Here is a 20,893-nt window from a genome sequence, read left to right as displayed (position 1 = left end):
TCATCAAATCATGTGATGTTTGGTATTGCTGGATTCAGGAAGCTCTCGACTTTTAAAAAATAACATAGTTTTTCTTTTGTTTATTATGGATTTTGCACCAGAGCAGCCTAAACACACAAAGTCCAAAATCACGATGAGTGGTGACAAGTCATGTCATGCCGTTTTTTGACGGGAAAAGTTAAAGGATTACTCACGATCTTATGTGGAGCCGTTAGTGGGCACGTAGCTGGTTTATAAAAGGGAAGAGTCTCACTCCTACCACTATTGTTGGCTGAGATATACCGTCTAGAAAGTGGGATCATAACTTTCACGTTTCATATGGCTTTATTTGGTGATATTTTATGGTGTTTCTGTGTCATAAACAACATCAGCTATCATAATCACACCTGATTTCAATAAGGTACAATGTCTGAAGCTGGCTGAGTGTTGTTTGATCACTGATAGTACTGTTTTGAAGCAGAGTGACAGACTTGTCATTTGGAGCTCCGCCTGGCTCTTTTCATGGTAAAAACACTGTAGAATGGTCATACTTTGAGCAGTCTTCTTCAAATTTGAAACAAGTGTTCATTGATAGTGTGCCTACAGCCCCACAGTGTCATTTACCTGCTCAGATGAAGCCACAGACAGTTATTCATCCTGAAACACATTTTTTATTTTATTTTAGGCAAAATCTTCAACTTGTTACTGACTTCAGAGGCCCATTACTCTGTCTCTGTATCACCTAGAGTGTTTCTGACACTTTCACAAGAAACTTCAGGGAGTTTTCTTTCTGGCAAGACCTCATGCATGCATGTAGTCAGAGCGGTTCAGAAGCTACAGTCATTTTAATGTGGGTATGTCATTTTATGCATTTTTACAGAATGGGGGTGGAGTGCAAGAGTTAAATCTACTCGATTTATTAGACACTGAATCAGGTGGGCCACTTCAAAAAATGACTGAACCCAAATGAAAGGAGGCTGGAGCACTCGATAAAATTGCAGAGCTTTTAATAAGGTACAAACCACTAGATTTATTCTTGAGTCCAAATGGCTGTTTGTGCCAAATATGTATCATTATTATTCTTACATACATGTACTGTCATATTAATGCTTACAAATAATACAGTCTTTAACTATTTATATTATTCATATTTTATTACTACATATTCTACAGTTACATTTATTGTTATTGTTGTTGTTGTTGTGCATCCGTCTGTCTCTCTGGATGTCTCTGTGTATCATTGTGTCATATGAATCACTGTAAATTCATTATGTTGACGTGTTCTGTACACACGGCATCTATGGCACGTCTGTCCGTCCAGGCAGAGGGATCCCTCCTCAGTTTTTCTTCCTGAGGTTTCCTACATATTTGAATCCAATCGACACAACGTGGTGCACACAACTGTTTCTACAACTGTTGTACAGCTTTAGCATTACTACTGTGGCCATCATGTCTCTGTGTGCACAAAAGCAAAACAGGCTGAAATAATAATCAAAGTATAATAGCAACACACTGCACAGAACAATAAAAAGATACAACATCATTAAAGACAACAGGCACATCTGTTGTGTGTCTGCTAATACTAACAGCCTACATTTAAAATGAGATTTTTACATGTCACACGAATTTTAGACAGATTCAGGCCGTATATCACAGGGTTAAAGAGGGGAGGACATGTGAGAAAATACAATGATAAAAAGATGCGCAACACATTGAGAACACCAGTCATATTGAACCTGCTCTGAACTATTTCAAAGAAAGCAGCAACAGAAAAGTTGAGCAGAGAGGCGAGGTGAGGTGTACAGGTACTGACAGCTTTCTGTCTGGTCTGTTTAGAGCCAGAAAAACAAACTTTAAGGATCTTTATATACGTGTAACAGATTAACAGTACAGGACATGAGATACCAAGAGTGGCATGAGTTAGCCCATAAATGTTCTGGACTGTTGTGTCATCACATGCCAGTTTAACGATGGAGTAGTAGTCACAGTACACTTTGTTAATAATGTTCCCACACAGCTGTAAAGGCACAATTAAAGATACCAAAACAATAAATGCAAGAAGAGGGAATAACCAACTCAGAGAAATGAGCACAACAACCTTATGATTTGTCATCCGTGTGTTATACTGCAGAGGATAACAGATAGCAAGATATCTGTCATAAGAAATGATGGCTAAGTTTAAAAGTTCTACACTTCCGTAAGAGTACACACAGAAAATCTGCAGGAAACAAGCTGAAGCAGAGACAGTGTGAATGTCAGAGAGGATCTGAAGCAGCAGCAATGGAAACAACCCTGTACTACCATACAGTTCATTTACAAACAGGCTGCACAGAAACATGTACATAGGTTCATGTAAGCTTCTGTTCACACAGATAACCACAATCAGCAGGAGGTTGGCACAGATAATCAACATGTAGAGACACATGACGATCATGAAACATAAGTGTTTAAACAGCCCAATGTCAAAGTAGGCAGCAAACATGAAATATGAAATTTGTGTAGAGTTAGTCATGAGCCTCCTTCTGCTTCACCACAACTCTACTGTGCACACAAAGCAACAGAGTTGTTAAAATCTTGTAGATTCAACTGGTAGTTACAGTGAGTCTGGTTGTTTGGCACAATGTGCAGCTTAAACATGAAGCACATATAAACTGATCCATTGTGACAGGAAAAATGTTATCAACCAACCCCAGATGTATCGTTTCAATTTCTGAGTCAGTGAAATCCTTTGGTCAGAAATTAGAAGAAAACACTTTTGTGACGTTGTGTCAATGTGAGCCTTCACCTGCTGCAGTCATACTGAGAGTCCCTCCTCACTGAGCTGAAACTCTGCTTTGACTCCTCTTAAACTTTTCCAGACAGAGGACACCCACAGCAGCAGAGTGACCTCATTATAAAAGGGCACACTGATTCATACTCACGTTTAATTAATGCCAGCAAAACACTGAACTCTGTTGAACAACTTATTTTATTTGGATGTTTGTGTCAGATTTGAAGAACATCTCACAAGGCCTTATTCAAATATCACATTCAGTAGAACAAGACAGATGCAAGGTCATATCTGCATTGACCTTTGACCACCAAAATCTAATAAGTTTATCTTTTAGTCCAAAAGCCATGTTTGTGCCAAACTTCTTTTTAAGAGTACTTCAGATATTGCATTCATGAGAACGAGACAGAAACAAGGTCACAATGACCTTCACTTTGACCTTTGACCAAAATCTAATCAGTTCATTCTTGTGTCCAAGAGGAGATCCATGCCAAATTTTAATGAAGTCCCTGAAGGGGAAGGAGAAAGATATCGTCTTCAGAGAATGGGGCAAACCAGGTCACAGTGACCTTGACCTTTGGCCAACAAAATCTTTCCAGTTCATTGTTGAGTCCAAGTGAACCAGTCTGCCAAATTTAAAGAAATTAAGAAAGATAGTGAGGACATGTGGAAAAATCTGTAAATTGGAAGGTTGCTGCCAGGGTGTGAGAGTGTGAGTGTGAACAATCAAAGACAAAATGGCTGACAACATAGACTACAAATGTGTAGGCTAGATCAAAGATGGCCTCAGAGTGGGGGTGGTTCTGTCCAACCACATGTGGTCAGTCAGGGACAAAGAAACAATGGAAACCTGTGAAGCGGAAAATATGTTGAGAGCCAAATAACAGCATATGTGTATGTGATCTATGTTGTGAAAAGGTGTTGGGTAGTAGAAAGGATTTTAAGTTGTGTGTGAGACTCTGTGCAATGCACTAGCAAACTAACATCAGCTTAGCTTTGGGAAGGGGCCTTGGTGGCTTAGTGGATAGAGCAGGCGTCCCATGTACAAGGCTGTTGCCGCAGCGGCCCGGGTTCAACTCCAGCCTGTGGCCCTTTGCTGCATCTCACTCTCTCTCTCTCTCTCTCTCCTCCTTTCATGCTTGTCTGTCCTATCAAATAAAGGCTAAAAATACCCAAAAAAAATCTTTTAAAAAAACTTAGCTTTGGCAAAGCCAGCTAACCAGTAACCTGACTACAAAGAGATCACAACAATAAACTCAGTAAAACATTAAAATCAAAACATGTTACACATATGGTGACAAAAGTTAACAGTCTTGCTTAGCCTGTACTACTGTGCTAATGTGATGACTCGTTGTTATGTTACCAGTCCATGAATGGAGGGAAGAGTTGATTGTTGTTGTGCTGTTTGTTAGCTGGATGAGCAAAGCTGAAAGAAGTGTGGCTCCTGATGCAGTCCTTGCTGTGCTGTGCTCCAGTGGTGCAGAGGAATCTGTTCACTGTGTGTCCGCACAGAGTTAGCAGTTTGGTGCTAACTCGGTACAATGGTATCTTTGTTTTCTGACATTAGTTCAACATCAGTGAGAATCAGTGGCACCTTAGCCTGCTGCCTGATCCCCCATCCCTTCCAATGGACATAACCTTTCTAGGATGTCTAGATCTATGATTTCTGTCATCTAACTCCACTCAAATGGACAGACTTATTTGATGGGATATCTATAAACCAATCACAGCCTTCCACAGACCAGCAAGGTCAACTGTTAGACAAGGAGGAAGCGCAAGACACATTTTAGTTTATGTATCATATTATTAAAGTACAAAATTTGTGTTTCAACTGTATGTAAAGTAGACGTGAGGTGTTATTTTACTTTTACATTTAAAAAAAATCCTGTGAAATATTTATAGATTTTAAACAGGATTTTTTTCAAAAATATCTGCCCTTTGGACCCAAGTGTCCCCAGAAAATGAAATAATGTTTAAACAGGGAAATACTGTTCTGAATTGATTTTGTAATGACACCATCAGCTTATATAGCATTTTATTGATTCTGTACATTAATGAGGAGGTTTGTTTAAAAAAACTCTACTGAGACCATTTACAGTCGTTTTTCCTGTTGGGTGATTTATGCTTTAAGTATCTTCGCCCATTGGAATGGAAAGGAAAAAAAAAACATTTGTTAAGTAATTAATATCCTAATTTAAAAAAAAAAATACTAATAATTTGTGGGTGCATTTAGAGTAGAAATCTACAATCAAAATATTTTTTGTGTTTGGAACATATCATAATAATAAAAATAATAATAATTATTATAATTATTAGTTGTTATTTTTAACTAATGAGAAGTGTCTTTGAGTACTATGAAAAGGGCTCCATAAATAAAATTTATTATCATTATTATTATTATTATTATTATTATTAATTGGATTATTAATGGGTTAGATAATGACGTCAGTCTGCTGCTGTGGGGCGGAGCCTGCCTTTTTTTGTTGAGAGTTCGACCTCAGTTGGGACAGACTCACAGTGCGATCACAGCAGGTCAGCAGCCAAATGCAGAGTTTCACACAATGCCATAAACAATACTATAAATAACCAAATGTTATATTGACTAAAAAGAAAATGGTGCCGTCGGAATATTTGTTTTCCAGGATAATGACTCGATTATAACTTTATCATGATACTGGCTTCTGTTCATGTGTGTTCGAGGTGTTCGCTGCATGCTGGGAAAAACAAGTGCGACTTTAAATCAATTAAATATGTTTGAATCTAAAGCAAAATGCAACATGATCAATAGTCCATGTGCTCAGTGAAACTGTTAAATAAGAGAAAAATAAGAGACTCATGGTAAACTCGACGCAAAGTTCATATTTTGCACTTGTTGCCTACTTTCACACATTTGGTTATTTTAAATATCATTACATATATTTCATGATCGTCATGTCTCTATATATTTTGATTCTTTGCTCCAACCTCCTGCTGATTGTGGTTATCTGTGTGAACAGAAGCTTACATGAACCTATGTACATGTTTCTGTGCAGCCTGTTTGTAAATGAACTGTATGGTAGTACAGGGTTGTTTCCATTGCTGCTGCTTCAGATCCTCTCTGACATTCACACTGTCTCTGCTTCAGCTTGTTTCCTGCAGATTTTCTGTGTGTACACGTATGGAAACATAGAATTTTTAAACTTAGCCGTCATGTCTTATGACAGATATCTCGCCATCTGTTTTCCTCTACAATATAACACACGTATGACAGCAAAAAAAGTTGTTGTTCTTATTGCTCTGATATGGTTACTCACATTTTTTGTTAATATTTTCACATTAACTTTGATTGTGCCTTTACAGCTGTGTGGGAACATCATTAACAAAGTGTACTGTGACAATCACTCTGTAGTGAAACTGGCTTGCTCTGACACAACCATCAATAACATTTATGGACTCACTGTTACTTCTTTATCAGTTTTCTGTCCTCTGTTTTTAATCTGTTACACGTATATAAAGATCCTTAAAGTTTGTTTTTCTGGCTCTAAACAGACGAGACAGAAAGCTGTCAGTACCTGCACACCTCACCTCGCCTCTCTGCTCAACTTTTCTTTTGGTGCTTGCTTTGAAATAATACAGAGCAGGTTTAATATGACTGGTGTTCCCAATGTGTTGCGCATTTTTTTCTCATTATACTTTCTCACATGCCCGCCGCTCTTTAACCCTATCATGTACGGTCTGAAACTGTCTAAAATCCGTGTCTTATGTAAAGGTATGATATATTTTAACTGGAACAAATCGTAGGTCACATATCAGCCCAATCTCGCCTCTGTTTGTTGGTTGCCAGTGAACTTCAGATTTGATTTTAAGGTTCTTTTAATAATTTTTAAAGCTCAGTGTGGTTTGGCTCCTAGTTATATAGCTGAGCATTTGACTCTGTGTGCTGCAAGTCATGCACTTAGATCCTTAAGCCAGCCCTCACTAGTTGCTGGGCTGTTGCCATCAAGGCCCAAGGCCCTGGACTTCTCTGCCTGAGTAAATCAGGCTTGCAAGCACGTTACTTGTTTGTTTTATTTCATTTTGTTCTGTTTTTGTACATGATTTGCCTTCGCTCTTTACATTGTTTTTAATTATTGTAATCTCTACTTTTATTAGGCTAATTGTTGTTCTTGTTATCCTTGTTTTATTTTCATACACTGTGTGAAACCCTCTGTAACCTTGTTTAGATAAGTGCTCCACAAATGAAGTTATTATTGTGTTATAAAAATGTATTCTCTTTCAGTGTGAAGAAATAAACACATCTACTGAACTGTAAATAATCCGTTAATCTGCTAATCTATTAATACTAATAGCAATGCAACACTTTTGAAAAAAAAACAGAACAAAAAAAAAATTGGTGGGCACCATCATTACAGACCAGCTGCCTTGAGAAGAGACTGAGTAAATATAATTCACACCCTGATGGTGCCCGGCCGCGTGTCATACTGACATGAAAGGACGGCTTTTTTCGTCAGTGTCTGACACGGAAGTTACTGCCCAAGCGCCAATATACAGCATTTTGGGAATGCAACCAATGACAGTTCAGACTCTACCATGCAAAGTGAAAGACAGATATCAGATCCAGGTCTCACTCTGAAGTCGTCAAAAACCGCTGTTTGGGCAGTGACTTGCAGCGTCATAAACCAACAAAAAAGGCATCCTTTAACACTGGCATGATACGCAGCCAGTTGTTGTTATAGTTTAATGATGCGTGGCGGCCTCAAGGGGAAACGCAGCAGGACAAGGACGAAAGTTAAGGCGGTAAAAAGTCCAAGTGGAGTAGGCAGGAGGGGTGGTAAATCAACAGCTCACTGCATTCACTGCTTTTCTCATCAGTCATAGTTAACTCACAGACATTAGGGCTGATTAACCAGGTAAAGTGACCCAGACCTTTAGAGGGCCTGAAGATCAGATGTTTGACAGTAGGGAGACATTTTCCAATCCGCTCCTGTTTTTCTCCTGCTTCACCTTGTAATATTATAATTCTGACTAAACATAAAGGTGACAAATGTTTAATGTGATTGATAATTTATTGGCAAGATGAAATGTTTTATAAATTAATTAGAACCAGTGGCTATTTGGAGGGTGGACATCAATCTAAAAATTGGTGATGATTTGGAAAATGATCAGTGGGGACAGAAGTAAACTGTAGCTGTGCTTATTTGGACAAAACATAAAAAAGAACTGTAAACTGTTGTAAGTTTTCCTCCTTACTTCTTTCACTTTCTCATCTTTTTAATCTGCCAATTACACATCAGTGTGACGGCTGCCACAGGAACAGATAATAAAATAAAACATTACTTTTTCCTCTGGTCACTACACAGGAGCATAAACACCCAGAGCTAAGGCCTGAAGCAGCTGTGTGTTCAGCAGTAACCATGGTTACAGCAGTCTCCTCCCATGATTTCCCATGATGCACAGTGTGCTAATTGGCCTGTTATGGAGCTGCTTAGAGCCTCCAGAGTGTCCAAGTGTCCACAGATGCCTCTGGGGTCTGGTGTTGTTTCTCCTCCCGGGCTCATTACCGTCAGATGAAACAGTAAACATGATGAAATCACACACCAGAGTCCCCACTGCCCACTCTCTGTCCACCATACATCACACAAACAAGGACAATGAATCCATCTATGACCTTCACTGACCTTGAACAGGTCGACGTCATGTGTTAGCGCTGTGGTTCAGGTCCTTGTTTCCTGTAAACTGTTGATTTCTGAGCTTCCTGAGTTCAGATATTTCCAAAAAAATTTGGTTTTTGATGCAGAGACACAGAAGACACGAGAGCCTCCTGCTGAATGAGCTGCAGATATTTTAACCCTTTATTGAAATAAAGGAAAATAAGTACAAATATGTTCACAAGTTACTTTTAAGGCTCTTCATTTTCTCTCTCCCAACTATATCTCAGACCTCTTAATTCTGTACATGTTGGTACGTACTCTGAGATTCTCGGGAGCAGAGGTCCTCTGTCTTTTTCAGAGGCCCGGCTGAGAACTAAAGAGGACAGGGTGTTTGCAGTCAGGCCTCGAGGCTCTGGATTGATCTGCACAAGGAAATCAGGTCAGCCGAGTCCATTACTACAGTACCCAAAATAAAGCAGAAGAAATGAGAGAAACTAGCACAACTAAAAAAGAGGAATATATAATTTCAATGATGAGATTTAGACACACTGGTCTGAATAGCGCACTTAGGTTAATTGGTAAAAATGAAACAGGCATGTTTGAATATTGTAACATGCAGGAGACAGTCGAGCATGTTATAATGAATTGTCCAAAGTATTGGCAGGAAAGACGCATCAAACTGGAACTAAAGGAAATGCTACAGTTGAACTCAGGGCATGTAGGTTATAGGGCAATATTTACATTTTTGGAGAGCACAGGGATAAGCAGAATAATATAATGTAGGCATGAGGCCGCTCCGATCCACACTCCATTTCAGAAGGTGGTAGTAATGCACCTAAAAGCTGTTTGCCAACTGAATTTAAATATCAGAAGAAGAAGAAGAAGAAGTAGGTCGGCTGAGTCACTGATATCTTTTAAGTCCCTTCTTAAAGCATACTTTTATCTGACAGCCTTTCCTGATTTACTTGAGTTCTAATATCAAAGTGTGTGTATTTACAAAGCGCTGTCAGTCACAAAGGGGTTTAGCCTTTTAGACAATTCCTCCAATCAGCATGCAGACACTGAGTGTCCTCGCCCGCCTGCCGCTCCAGTAGGTCCCAGGGAAGCTGAGCCTCCCTGGAAGTGACGATTTTGTTGCATTTATCCAATGAGCATCTCGCTTTGCTGCAAAAAAACCTGCTCAGCGCTGTCTCACAGGAATGCTTGGAGGCTCCGCGTCCACTGTGCTGACACAAGAATGTATGACAGGGAGGTCGCGTTTGAAAACTGGTGATAAAAAGCTGATGTATGAACATCATAGTCATCATGAAACGCATCCTAGCGCACGTTTAATGCAATGTAGATTCTTATTTTAATGTAAATTCAATAGTGCATATTTGACCATTTCTTCTATGAAAGTTTAGGGGAAGTTCAGCCTCCCTTGTTGTCTCAGAGCAATTGGCCCTGCTACAAATTGTCTTTTATTTTCTTGGTTTTCTACAAATTCATGCCATATTTCAGGAATTCCCTCAAGGCCCTCTTGAGATATTGCATTCATAGAATGAGATGTACACAAGGTCACAGTGACCCTGTCCTTTAACCACCAAATTCTATTCAGTTCATTCTTAAGGCCAAGTTTACATTTGTGCCAAACTTGAGGAGTGCCCTTAAGGTGTTCTTGAGGTATTACATTCACACATTCATGGTGTTCTCTTCCTGTAAGATTGTAAAGCCAAACCCTGTTCTTTTTTCCTAAACGTAACCACGTCTGTGTGTCAGCTAAACGTAACCACGTCTGTGTGTTGGCTAAACGTAACCACGTCTGTGTGTCAGCTAAACGTAACCACGTGTGTGTGTGTGTCAGCTAAACGTAACCACGTGTGTGTGTGTCAGCTAAACGTAACCACGTGTGTGTGTGTCAGCTAAACATAACCACGTCTGTGTGTCGGCTAAACGTAACCACGTCTGTGTGTCAGCTAAACGTAACCACGTGTGTGTGTGTGTCAGCTAAACGTAACCACGTGTGTGTGTTGGCTAAACGTAACCACGTCTGTGTGTCAGCTAAACGTAACCACGTCTGTGTGTCGGCTAAACGTAACCACGTCTGTGTGTTGGCTAAACGTAACCACGTCTGTGTGTTGCTGAAGAAAAAAAGACATCAATTTGCAGTGTTGTACCGACGTAGTGCTTTTATTTTGAAAGAGACTGTATCAAATTGTACATTTCCTGTGAAAACAGAGGTGTATTTTGAAAACAGACAATGCATGTAACAGGCTGAAGTTGACACGGCGTCCCAGAACGTCAACAACCAACACACCCAGGGTACCTTGGACGCCATATGTGGACGTGGAAAGTCCATGACCAAACGTGGACATGTGACGAGGTCACAGTGAGGATGATGATGGTTCAGTCCTTCTTACCTTACTGGGAGTAACTTTTTAAATTGTTTCCATGTGCTTTAGAATTGATAAAGTTTTCCATACTTAGTTTCTTAGTGAGACTGCAAGACACTGACACTTTCTGACACATTCAGTCTGACTTTGTCTCTGCAGCCAATAGCAGCCTCGGACAGAGGGTATTAAAGTGCTGAGTCAGTGGTTCAGTAGGAAAGAGGTGGACGGAGGAGTCAGCGGTTGACATCTTTAGCCTACAGACGGGACAGATTTACTGATGAACTCCCAAACAACCAGAACAAGTAAAACCTGTTGATCTCTTTTTGTACAGGGCTTAACTGTCAGCATCTCACCATGTCTGAGTCCTTCAATCTAATTTTCTTCAAAGAAGAGAAACATTGGTGAGATAATTTCACCTCAGATTATTTCAGACTTTTGCTATATCGGCATATATTTTGACTCTCGTGATTTGATGTGCCTTACTGTAGATGTTTTTGAAAAGTGAAATGATCTGACTCTACTGGCTGAATCTTTTAATTATTGTTGTTCTGTTTACAGTATTTTTCAGTTTTCTCTTAAATGTGAAACCCAGCAGCCTGAGGAGAGATGAGCCAGCTTTTTATGTTGTTGCCTTTTCATATATTTGCTGTTGAGTCCTTTCAAAGCTCCCATGAAGCCAGATGACACTTGAATGTGAAGCAATGTGAAGAAATGTGGTAAATGTTGCGGTGTTTCTGTTAGAAGTGTTTTTTCAACAAACAGTCTAATTTATGTGAATGAAAATCATTTTTTTCTCAGACATCCTCACAAACAGAACAACATTTAGCGCCCTCTGTCCTTGGACCCCAGATTAGGATCAGGAAACACTCAACCTTTTTTCCTGTTAAAGGATTTAACCTACAAAATAGACAGATGGACCTTGAATACGATCACAATATGGAGAAACACAAAGTGAGTGTTTGGTAAATAGTAATAATTTAAAGAGTTTTAGGAAGGGTGTTTGTAAAAGTGAAGACTGTGAGTCAGAGAACACAGAGCATGGGCCCAAAAACAGGATCAGGCAGCATCACCAAAAGGTACTGACAGACCTTAAATGACAAGATAATCCTTATGAGTTTGGGTCTTATGATATCGCAGACCTGCTGGTTTTTCTGCTGAATACATCCAGAATTTTGGCAGGTGTCACAGCCGTGCCTCGCTCTGTGCTTTTGCTAATTAAAACTGCAGAACTACAGCTAATGCTGAATTGTTTAAAGAGTAGTAACCTTATTGTTTCAGCTAAGCTTTGGGCCAAATAAAAGTTGCAAAGGCTTTTGTTAAAAAAAATTGTTGGTCACATTATAGGCAGCTGAGCTGCAAGGATGGTGAGGAGGAAGTTTAGATATAAAATCCATGATCCAAACATTAAAAATCAGCAGGTCATCAATGCAACACAAAAGATTTCATTATAGCGAGTGAAAAAAAATCTTCAAAACATGACCTTAAAAACAAGCAAGTCAAATCAGGAAAGGCTGACTATGACTGAGATAACATCATCTGTATTGAAATGGGACAGATTTATACCCATTACAGCGATTGTTTTAAACCTTTTAAATATTTTTTATTTTATTTTTTTTGACGCAGTAAAACACAAAATGATTGTGAGTGAAAGAATGCAATGTGATTTCCTAAACAAAAACCAGACCTTGAAAAGGTCACTTGGCTATGTGCCTGCTAACATGTTACAGTTCTATTCACATAATGACACAAAACATTATAAATAAAAAGTCACCATTATGTGATTATGTATTTAAATGTATTTCTTTACTCAACATTGTAATTCTAGGACTGGTCCAGCTGTCTACTCTGTAAAGACAATATCAATGCTCAGTCAAGGAATACAGACTGTTGTTCATTTTACATGATAGTGTTAGTGTTGGCAGTAGCAAAATTAACAACAGTCACTGACTATGTCTACATGCACACTAATATTACTGCTATTATTCTGAATAATTTTCTGGATTTGATACGGGTCTTGTAAAAAGAAATATTCTGCTTAGAGATTCTAAATTAGGATTTATTTAGAATGTAGCATTTTCCAATTAAGACATGCAACATATGCTGATATTATTCAGGCTTTTACAGTGTTCTTTGGACATCTTTACTGTATAATGAATTCAGAATATGTTTCTCGGGTGGTGTTTTTACTGTGACACACAGCCTCTTGTCTGTTTCCTGTCAGCCCTAAATCACAAACTAACTCATCAACAGTTTTTCAGGCTGGTGAAGAAATGCATGGTCGGAAGAAAAGCCCACATATCTGACTGGAAAAACAAATGCACCTATTTTTAAACATGATGAAAGACTTGGATAGCAGCAGGTTTCTGGGTATGTGCACATATCAAAGCGCCGACCTTTTGGAGGAGAGAGTCGGAGGCTGCATTCACACAGTCCAACAAGTTCACCACCTGTGGAAAACTGAAAAAATCCTATTTTGATACAAAGAAGCAAAATGACACAAGCGGCTTCAGCTGTTCCACTTTACTATAGTTTGATGTGACAAACAACATTTTAGGACATGTTAATCAGAGTATGTACAGCTGCATACAAACAGGAATATTAGTGGAATATTCACTTACACAGCTTTACAGTTAAGTAGGAATGTTACCTTTTTCAGAATAAGGGCAACAAAACAATTTTTGCATGCAAATGTAGTCAGTGAAGCTTGTTAGGGAGCTGCAGGTGAATCTGTGGCTTCAGCTGTGTGTGAGACACATTCAGGAAAATTGTCACGTCAGTGTCGATCAACTGAAAGTTACATGTTATTTATGTTGGCTGGACACGAAAAGCACAGGTGTCGTCACAGAGCTCAGGTCCACTCCAGGAAGCAGGTTTAATAAACTCTGAGTCTAATCCTGAACCCTGAGATGGAAAACTGAGTTTTCAGTTTCATAACAGCTGATCTTGGTCAGTTTGGTCAACTCTGAGTATGGTGACTCTGAGTTAAGCTTGTGCACGGTGAAAAAGAAAAGCTATCATCAGTGGAGCTCCGATTCTAAGATTCAACATGGCAGTGGGTCAATAAAAGGCAGAGCCTCCATTTTAATCCAGACCACATAGTGATATTAATAACTGGGATCGCAAGCTCCATTGCTGGGGCTTGGCAGAATTATGATGAATGTGACATATATTTGTCAGCAGATATACAGACTGTGCACATTTATCTTTTTTTTTTCTTTTTAAACTGAGTCAGAAGGCAAAAAAGTGTCGATAAATAAGAACAATAAAGTTAGATTCCGTGTCCATTAATTCATCATTTAGGCTTCAGGCTACATTATATCTTAAATCTTTAAGTTCAGCTTTAATTAATTAATTTAATTTGACGGGTACAAAACTAAAGATGGTAAAAATGGTAAAAGTTTTAAAAAACATATAAATCAAAGACATAATTATAACCAGGTCCAGGATATAATGTGGTTGATGATTTGTAATTGAGGAACAGGATACAGTAGAGCCTTTGGCTACTACAACAGATATAATAAATGTCAACATTTAAATGAAATGCTTCTAAAACATATTCAGACTATAAACGCAATCTATTTAACAAAACCTCACATTCATATGCTGCAACTGCGCCACCATCCTGCTCACTCAGAATAGCCTGTTAACATATGATGTCCAGTATTATAGGAATAATGTTCCATTAGTGCGGCCAATCACATCATTAGTGATGAAGAGAATTATGAATTGATCCGATGTGTCAGAAGCTTCTTACCGATTTTTACAGTTCAAACTAAGATGACACATTATGTGCAATAAACACTTTAGTGTAACAGCTTTACCAAACTGACAACTAACTCAGAGTATCCCTTGTCTCAGGGTTAACTAACTCAGAGTTTTTACTGAACCCGCTTTCTGGAATACACCCCTGGACATGTTAATGTTTGAATGTGTATTTTGTTTATATTCAGATTACAGACTGTGTCTTTGAAGAGGTAACAGAACTTTGAGAAATGTTTCTCTGATTCCAGGTAATCCAACTAAAACCCTGAACAAGGAGTAATGAGGAGGGGAGGATGGAGAACGTCTCTTTACACACACATTTCGTCCTTGATGGCTTCAATGAACTTGGAGTTCTGAGGCCCGTCCTCTTCATCCCATTCTTCATCATGTTTGTTGTGGCGCTGTCGGCCAACTCCATGCTGCTGTACGTCATCATTTCACAGAGAAGCCTCCACTCGCCAATGTACATCCTCATTGCCGGCATGGCATGTGTGGACCTGAGCGTCCCACTGGTCATCGTCCCCAACATGCTGCTGAGCTTCCTGTTTGACTGGAGGGGAATCTCTCTGATTGGCTGCCTGGTTCAGATGCTCTTCATTCACTTTGTTGCATCTTTTCAGTCCACATTGTTGGTGTGGATGGCACTGGACCGCTACTTTGCCATCTGTACGCCTCTCTACTATCATGAATGCATGGCGCTACCACGATTCCTCAAGTTTATCATCCCGCTTGTGGTCAGAAATGTCTTTTTGGTCACACTGTTTGTGTGTCTGGCAGGATCGTTGTCATTTTGCGCTTCAAATGTAATGAACCACTGTTTCTGTGAGCACATGGCCTTAGTGGAGCTGGCCTGTGGAAGCACCGCCATCAACAACCTGGCTGGTTTACTGACCATATTTCTCAACCCTGTGGCCGACTTCATCTTTATCGCTGCTTCCTATGTGGTCATATTCAGCTCTGTGCTCAAGTCCAACAGGTCTGGGGTCAAAGCACTTCACACCTGCATCACCCACATCGTGGTCATCACCGTCAGCCTTACCATCGCACTTGTTGCTTTCTTGTCATATCGAATCAGAAATGGACTTCCTGCCGCCATTCGGGTTTTCTTTAGTACCATGTACGTGTTGTTCCCGAGCTGTTTCAACCCGATCATCTACGGCATCAGAACTGCAGAGATCCGACAGCACATCCTGAAGACCCTGATGTGCTGTCGCTTTGTCCAGACTGTTCCCCATTCTTAAGGAATGATTAAAAATCTGTAATGTAAAATGTATCATATCATCATATCTTTGTCACATGGAATTAATACAAGGTACAATTCCAATAAAATAACATCCTTTGACTTGTGCACTGTGATTTAGTTCTTTTTTATGTTTTCTTACATTGTTATCTGCTGCCTTATTCTCCAGGATTCTGCATGGTTTCTGGTTGTGGACTAATTTAACTGTCCACAAATCTCAAACTCAACAAGATGATGTGCATGGTCATTTCCACTGAACACGGCAGTGCTGCTCCGCAGTGATCTCCACACTGTGAAATATTATGATGGTTATCCATGGCAGAAACAGGACAGCATCTCACATTCCCGCCAACACACCACTCCTTATACGGCATAAAACTCACTCCTCCTCTCCATCTCTCATCAGAGTCTTCTGCTTCGTCGGATCTGCATATAGAAAGGAAGCCACCTGGTTGAACAGAGCTGTACAGGATTTAGCCAAGTTTCAGTCAATCAAAGGATATTACAATTCCTGATTAACCCCTGTACAGTGGCTGGCAGGATGTTAGTTCAGCTGGTGCTAATCTACATCTTTTTCTCAGTGTTTATTGACGTTTACATTTGGAAACATGGACTTGGCTAGCTAGCAGCTAGAAGTCAGCACTAGGAAAGTTTACAGACTGGTGAGTTGATTTCCTCATCCTGATGAGGACCTACAGCTACATGCCATTAACTAAGGCCAAATGGCTGACCAGAGACAACTACAAAGATGTCCAAATCAAAGCAGGGAGGGTTCTTCCTCACCACATGAGATCATTCAGAATAGAGCATGTGAGAGTGGAAACTATAGGCTCCCTCTCTACATGTGTAGCTGGGTGTAAAAGCCAAATTGGTATGTATATTTGTGATCTGTGCTGTACATGTTTAGTGGCATGTAAGACTGTCTGTGTGAAGCGTTGGCTAACTAACATCAACTTAGCTTTGGCAAAGCCAGATAACCAATGACCTGAGTACAAAGAGATCACAACAAGAAACTCATTGGAAAACATTTAATCAGCACATACATTGACAAAATCTAACAATCCTATTTAGCTTGCACTGCTGAACCAAAGCTGAGCCCAGTTGTTACATTACCAGTCCATTAATGGAGGGAGAGTTGATTGTTGTGATGCTTCTTAGTCGGCAGACTTTATCTCTTTTGATGAGTCTGGTTTAGATGAGTTTTGGTTCCAGTGCTGTCATTGCTGTGCCGTATGCCAATGGTGCAGATCAGAGGAATTTAATTGCACTGTGTCTCCTTACAGAGTTAACAATTTGACACTAACTCGGCTTTGTTCTGCTTTACTTGGAAAGTTAGCTAGTAAACTTTGTGTCTGTTTGAGCCACGTTCAGAGAGCTGTTGTTTAATGCTTCATAAAGCAGAGGTGGGAAGAAGTGGGGGACGGGCATAGAAGCTCCAGCTGCTCACCAACCAAAGAAGGAGGGACAGAAAACACAATCCTACTGTCTGAACTAAGGGCAGTTTTTTGATACAGCAGTGAAGTCTTGTCTCTTCCGCTGCACCTAACACATCCCGGCACGAAGGCTAGTGTCGTTTCTTTCCCTACAAACTGTGGACTTCAAGTCCTGACAGGGTGGAGTTTGTGTCGTGAAATGCTGAAATACTAGAGTGCAATGTACAACTAGTGAAAAAAGTCTGATTCACGAAAGCCAGACTGTTCTCATACACTGTTCTTACATATACTATGAGAAGTAATGCACCAGAATTCGTATATGACCTACCTAATCAGGTAGGCTGCAGTCAGATGACCACTGTGCTCATGGAAGTAAAGAAAGTTGGAGTGGTGGATGGGTCAACGAACACAGGACTTTCCCCCAGGAGACCTGTGGTCATGTCCTGTGAAACCAAGTGAACTCTGAGTTATTTTAAGGTTCGTCATCACCATCTTTCTCCCTAAACCTTTACGTTTAGTATGTGACTTTACATTAAGTGCGAAACGTGGGGCCCTAATTCGTTCATATGAACAGCTATATGAGGATATGGTGCTAAACTACAATGGCTCACACTCACTATCACTTAGTACCGTACACAGCAGAGTCAGAGAAACTGACTCCCTTGTGTGATGTCATTTTATGGGGTGAGGGCCAAAAAGCATTTTTAAGAGCATTGCTCACCCTCTTTGTCGTCTGAATTGCTGCCCTTATGTCTTGCAAAAAAATAAATAAATGTCTGGATTCTCTGTTTAAAAGGAAATTTCCAAGAAACTTTACATTTATTTAAAGAATTCGACTTGTAAGTTTGGCTGTGTGCTGCTGCTGCACTCTGGGATTTTCAGTCCGTCACACCGACAGCATGACTAGGTGTTAGACCTCGACTCTGTAGCCAATGACCCTCAGCCAGAGGGTATTAAAGTGCTGAGTCAGCGTTCAGCAGAGACAGGTGGATGGAGGAGAGTCAGCGGCTGACATCATCAACCTGCAGACAAGATTTACTGACGAACTCCCAAACACCAAGAACAAGTTAAACCTGCTGATCTGTTTGGTTCAGAGCTGAACTGTCAGCAGCTCATGTTTGAGTCCTGAAATCAGATTTCTTCAAAGCAGCAGAACAATCACAGCAGGGGGAGATTATTTAACCTCAGCTTGTTTTCAGAGGTTTTATAAAATGTTAATATCATATATCTGGATTCTTATGTGTATGTTGCGGGGGCCTGGTGTTCTCTTTTACTTTTTGATGATGACATCTCTGGAAAACTCTTAAAACGAGAGAACCTGAACTGAGCACAAGTTGAATTATTTCACTACATTTTTCTTCACTTCAGCGTGTTGTCAGTTTTCTCTTTGATGTGAAACCGTGAAGAGTGAAGAGCCACCTCTGCTCTTTGTCAGGTTTGTTTGCTGTAATAACTAATGGTGCTGGTGTGATTTTTTCCTGACAAATATTTGCTGTGAAATATTTCAAAGCTTCCATGTACAGACTGGTGAATGTTAGTGCTGTGTTTGTGGTCGACATGATTTCTCAGCCTCCTCTGTGTCTGTTGTTCTCATGTTGCTCATAGTTTTCTTCCACTAATGTTTCCACCGTTGTTTGTGGCGGCTCATGTTGGTTATTCAAACTTCAAAAGTAATCCTGCAAAGTAAGGTGAGCTTTCAGGTGGGAGTCAAATCTAGAAAGTGGACTCATTTCATGTCACATAAATGTCCTTTAAATGCTACTTTGCTGATTTAAAAAGTACAAGGGGAGATAAAAGATCATAATGTTGGAGGTTAGTTAACCTCAAACTGGATTTCCCACAGTCAGAACCAACCTGAGCTGTGAGGTACAGTCTCAGAGGTAGTAGTACTACTGTTAGTAGTAGTGGTGTTACCAGCAGTCAGTGAGGCCTGTTAGGTGAGATAGAGAGCTGCGTGTCCGAACTTTTTCTCATCAGTGTCAATCAACTAAAAGTTCCATTTTATTTCTGTTGGATTGATGCCAAAATCACAGGAGTCCTCACAGAGCTGAGCATCAAAACTGTGATACTGTTTTTTTAGAGCCTGAGCCTTTATTTGAATTAAATGTTAACTTTTCCCTTTAGGGACCTTTTACTAAGTGACATATGTTATGGATATTTCATATTAAATTCAAAGCACAACAGTAACAGTACAAAATAACTGATATGCTGTGAAATTAACAGAAGAAGTGAATGCATAACTGCACTGTGTTTGTGTAAAACAAGCGATTTGGATGCATTTTGAGCAGATTTGTCCTGTGAATATGTCATCGGAGATGAGTTCTCCTGATATTTTTAGAAATGTTCTAAACAATTCTCTCTGTTTATTGTGTTTTGTTTTTCAGCTACCATACTCAATATGTTTCCTTTTTTTTTGACAAATTCAGTGTTTTTTTCTCCCTGACGCTTGGTCATTGTTCTTTCAGGTCTTTGGTTGTTGTAACTGTTTTAATTTTCCTGATACAGGACACTTATATCTTGGAAGTTTACATCTTGAATAATAATCTAAACTTTAAAAAATGAGTTAATTTTATTTTGTTCACAAAAACGAATAACATACTGAGATGTAGACACACTGTATTTTGAATTACATATATGATTTATATGATATATTATATATGATATATGAGATATATATACAGTACAGGCCAAAAGTTTGGACACACCTTCTCATTCAATGCGTTTTCTTTATTTTCATGACTATTTACATTGTAGATTCTCACTGAAGGCATCAAAGCTATGAATGAACACATGTGGAGTTATGTACTTAACAAAAAAAGGTGAAATAACTGAAAACATGTTTTATATTCTAGTTTCTTCAAAATAGCCACCCTTTGCTCTGATTACTGCTTTGCACACTCTTGGCATTCTCTCCATGAGCTTCAAGAGGTAGTCACCTGAAATGGTTTCCACTTCACAGGTGTGCCTTATCAGGGTTAATTAGTGGAATTTCTTGCTTTATCAATGGGGTTGGGACCATCAGTTGTGTTGTGCAGAAGTCAGGTTAATACACAGCCGACAGCCCTATTGGACAACTGTTAAAATTCATATTATGGCAAGAACCAATCAGCTAACTAAAGAAAAACGAGTGGCCATCATTACTTTAAGAAATGAAGGTCAGTCAGTCCGGAAAATTGCAAAAACTTTAAATGTGTCCCCAAGTGGAGTCGCAAAACCATCAAGCGCTACAACGAAACTGGCACACATGAGGACCGACCCAGGAAAGGAAGACCAAGAGTCACCTCTGCTTCTGAGGATAAGTTCATCCGAGTCACCAGCCTCAGAAATCGTAAGTTAACAGCAGCTCAGATCAGAGACCAGATGAATGCCACACAGAGTTCTAGCAGCAGACCCATCTCTAGAACAACTGTTAAGAGGAGACTGCGCGAATCAGGCCTTCATGGTCAAATAGCTGCTAGGAAACCACTGCTAAGGAGAGGCAACAAGCAGAAGAGATTTGTTTGGGCCAAGAAACACAAGGAATGGACATTAGACCAGTGGAAATCTGTGCTTTGGTCTGATGAGTCCAAATTTGAGATCTTTGGTTCCAACCGCCGTGTCTTTGTGAGACGCAGAAAAAGGTGAACGGATGGATTCCACATGCCTGGTTCCCACTGTGAAGCATGGAGGAGGAGGTGTGATGGTGTGGGGGTGTTTTGCTGGTGACA

General features: G+C 39.8%; 3 protein-coding genes across 3 annotated transcripts in view; 2 read left to right on the top strand and 1 right to left on the bottom strand.

Moving 5' to 3' along the window:
- The window catches only part of LOC125888456 (olfactory receptor 52K1-like), a 185,410-nt gene extending 169,656 nt beyond the window's left edge, over window positions 1–15,754 (top strand). The window contains exon 3 of the mRNA XM_049575840.1: window positions 14,762–15,754. Within this exon, the coding sequence (XP_049431797.1) occupies window positions 14,807–15,754 (948 nt within the window). The 5' untranslated portion in view covers window positions 14,762–14,806. The remainder of the gene's footprint in view (window positions 1–14,761) is intronic.
- On the bottom strand, window positions 1,562–2,492 carry LOC125888458 (olfactory receptor 142-like). The gene has a single exon (XM_049575842.1). It carries the CDS (start codon window positions 2,489–2,491, stop codon window positions 1,562–1,564), a length of 930 nt encoding a protein of 309 aa, XP_049431799.1. The 5' UTR covers window position 2,492.
- On the top strand, window positions 5,585–6,529 carry LOC125888457 (olfactory receptor 1500-like). The gene has a single exon (XM_049575841.1). It carries the CDS (start codon window positions 5,585–5,587, stop codon window positions 6,527–6,529), a length of 945 nt encoding a protein of 314 aa, XP_049431798.1.
- Window positions 15,755–20,893: the final 5,139 nt, after the last annotated feature.

The sequence above is a fragment of the Epinephelus fuscoguttatus genome, linkage group LG5, assembly GCF_011397635.1.
Source record: "Epinephelus fuscoguttatus linkage group LG5, E.fuscoguttatus.final_Chr_v1".
Taxonomy (NCBI): Eukaryota; Metazoa; Chordata; class Actinopteri; order Perciformes; family Serranidae; genus Epinephelus; species Epinephelus fuscoguttatus.
This window is presented reverse-complemented; position numbering and strand designations above follow the sequence as displayed.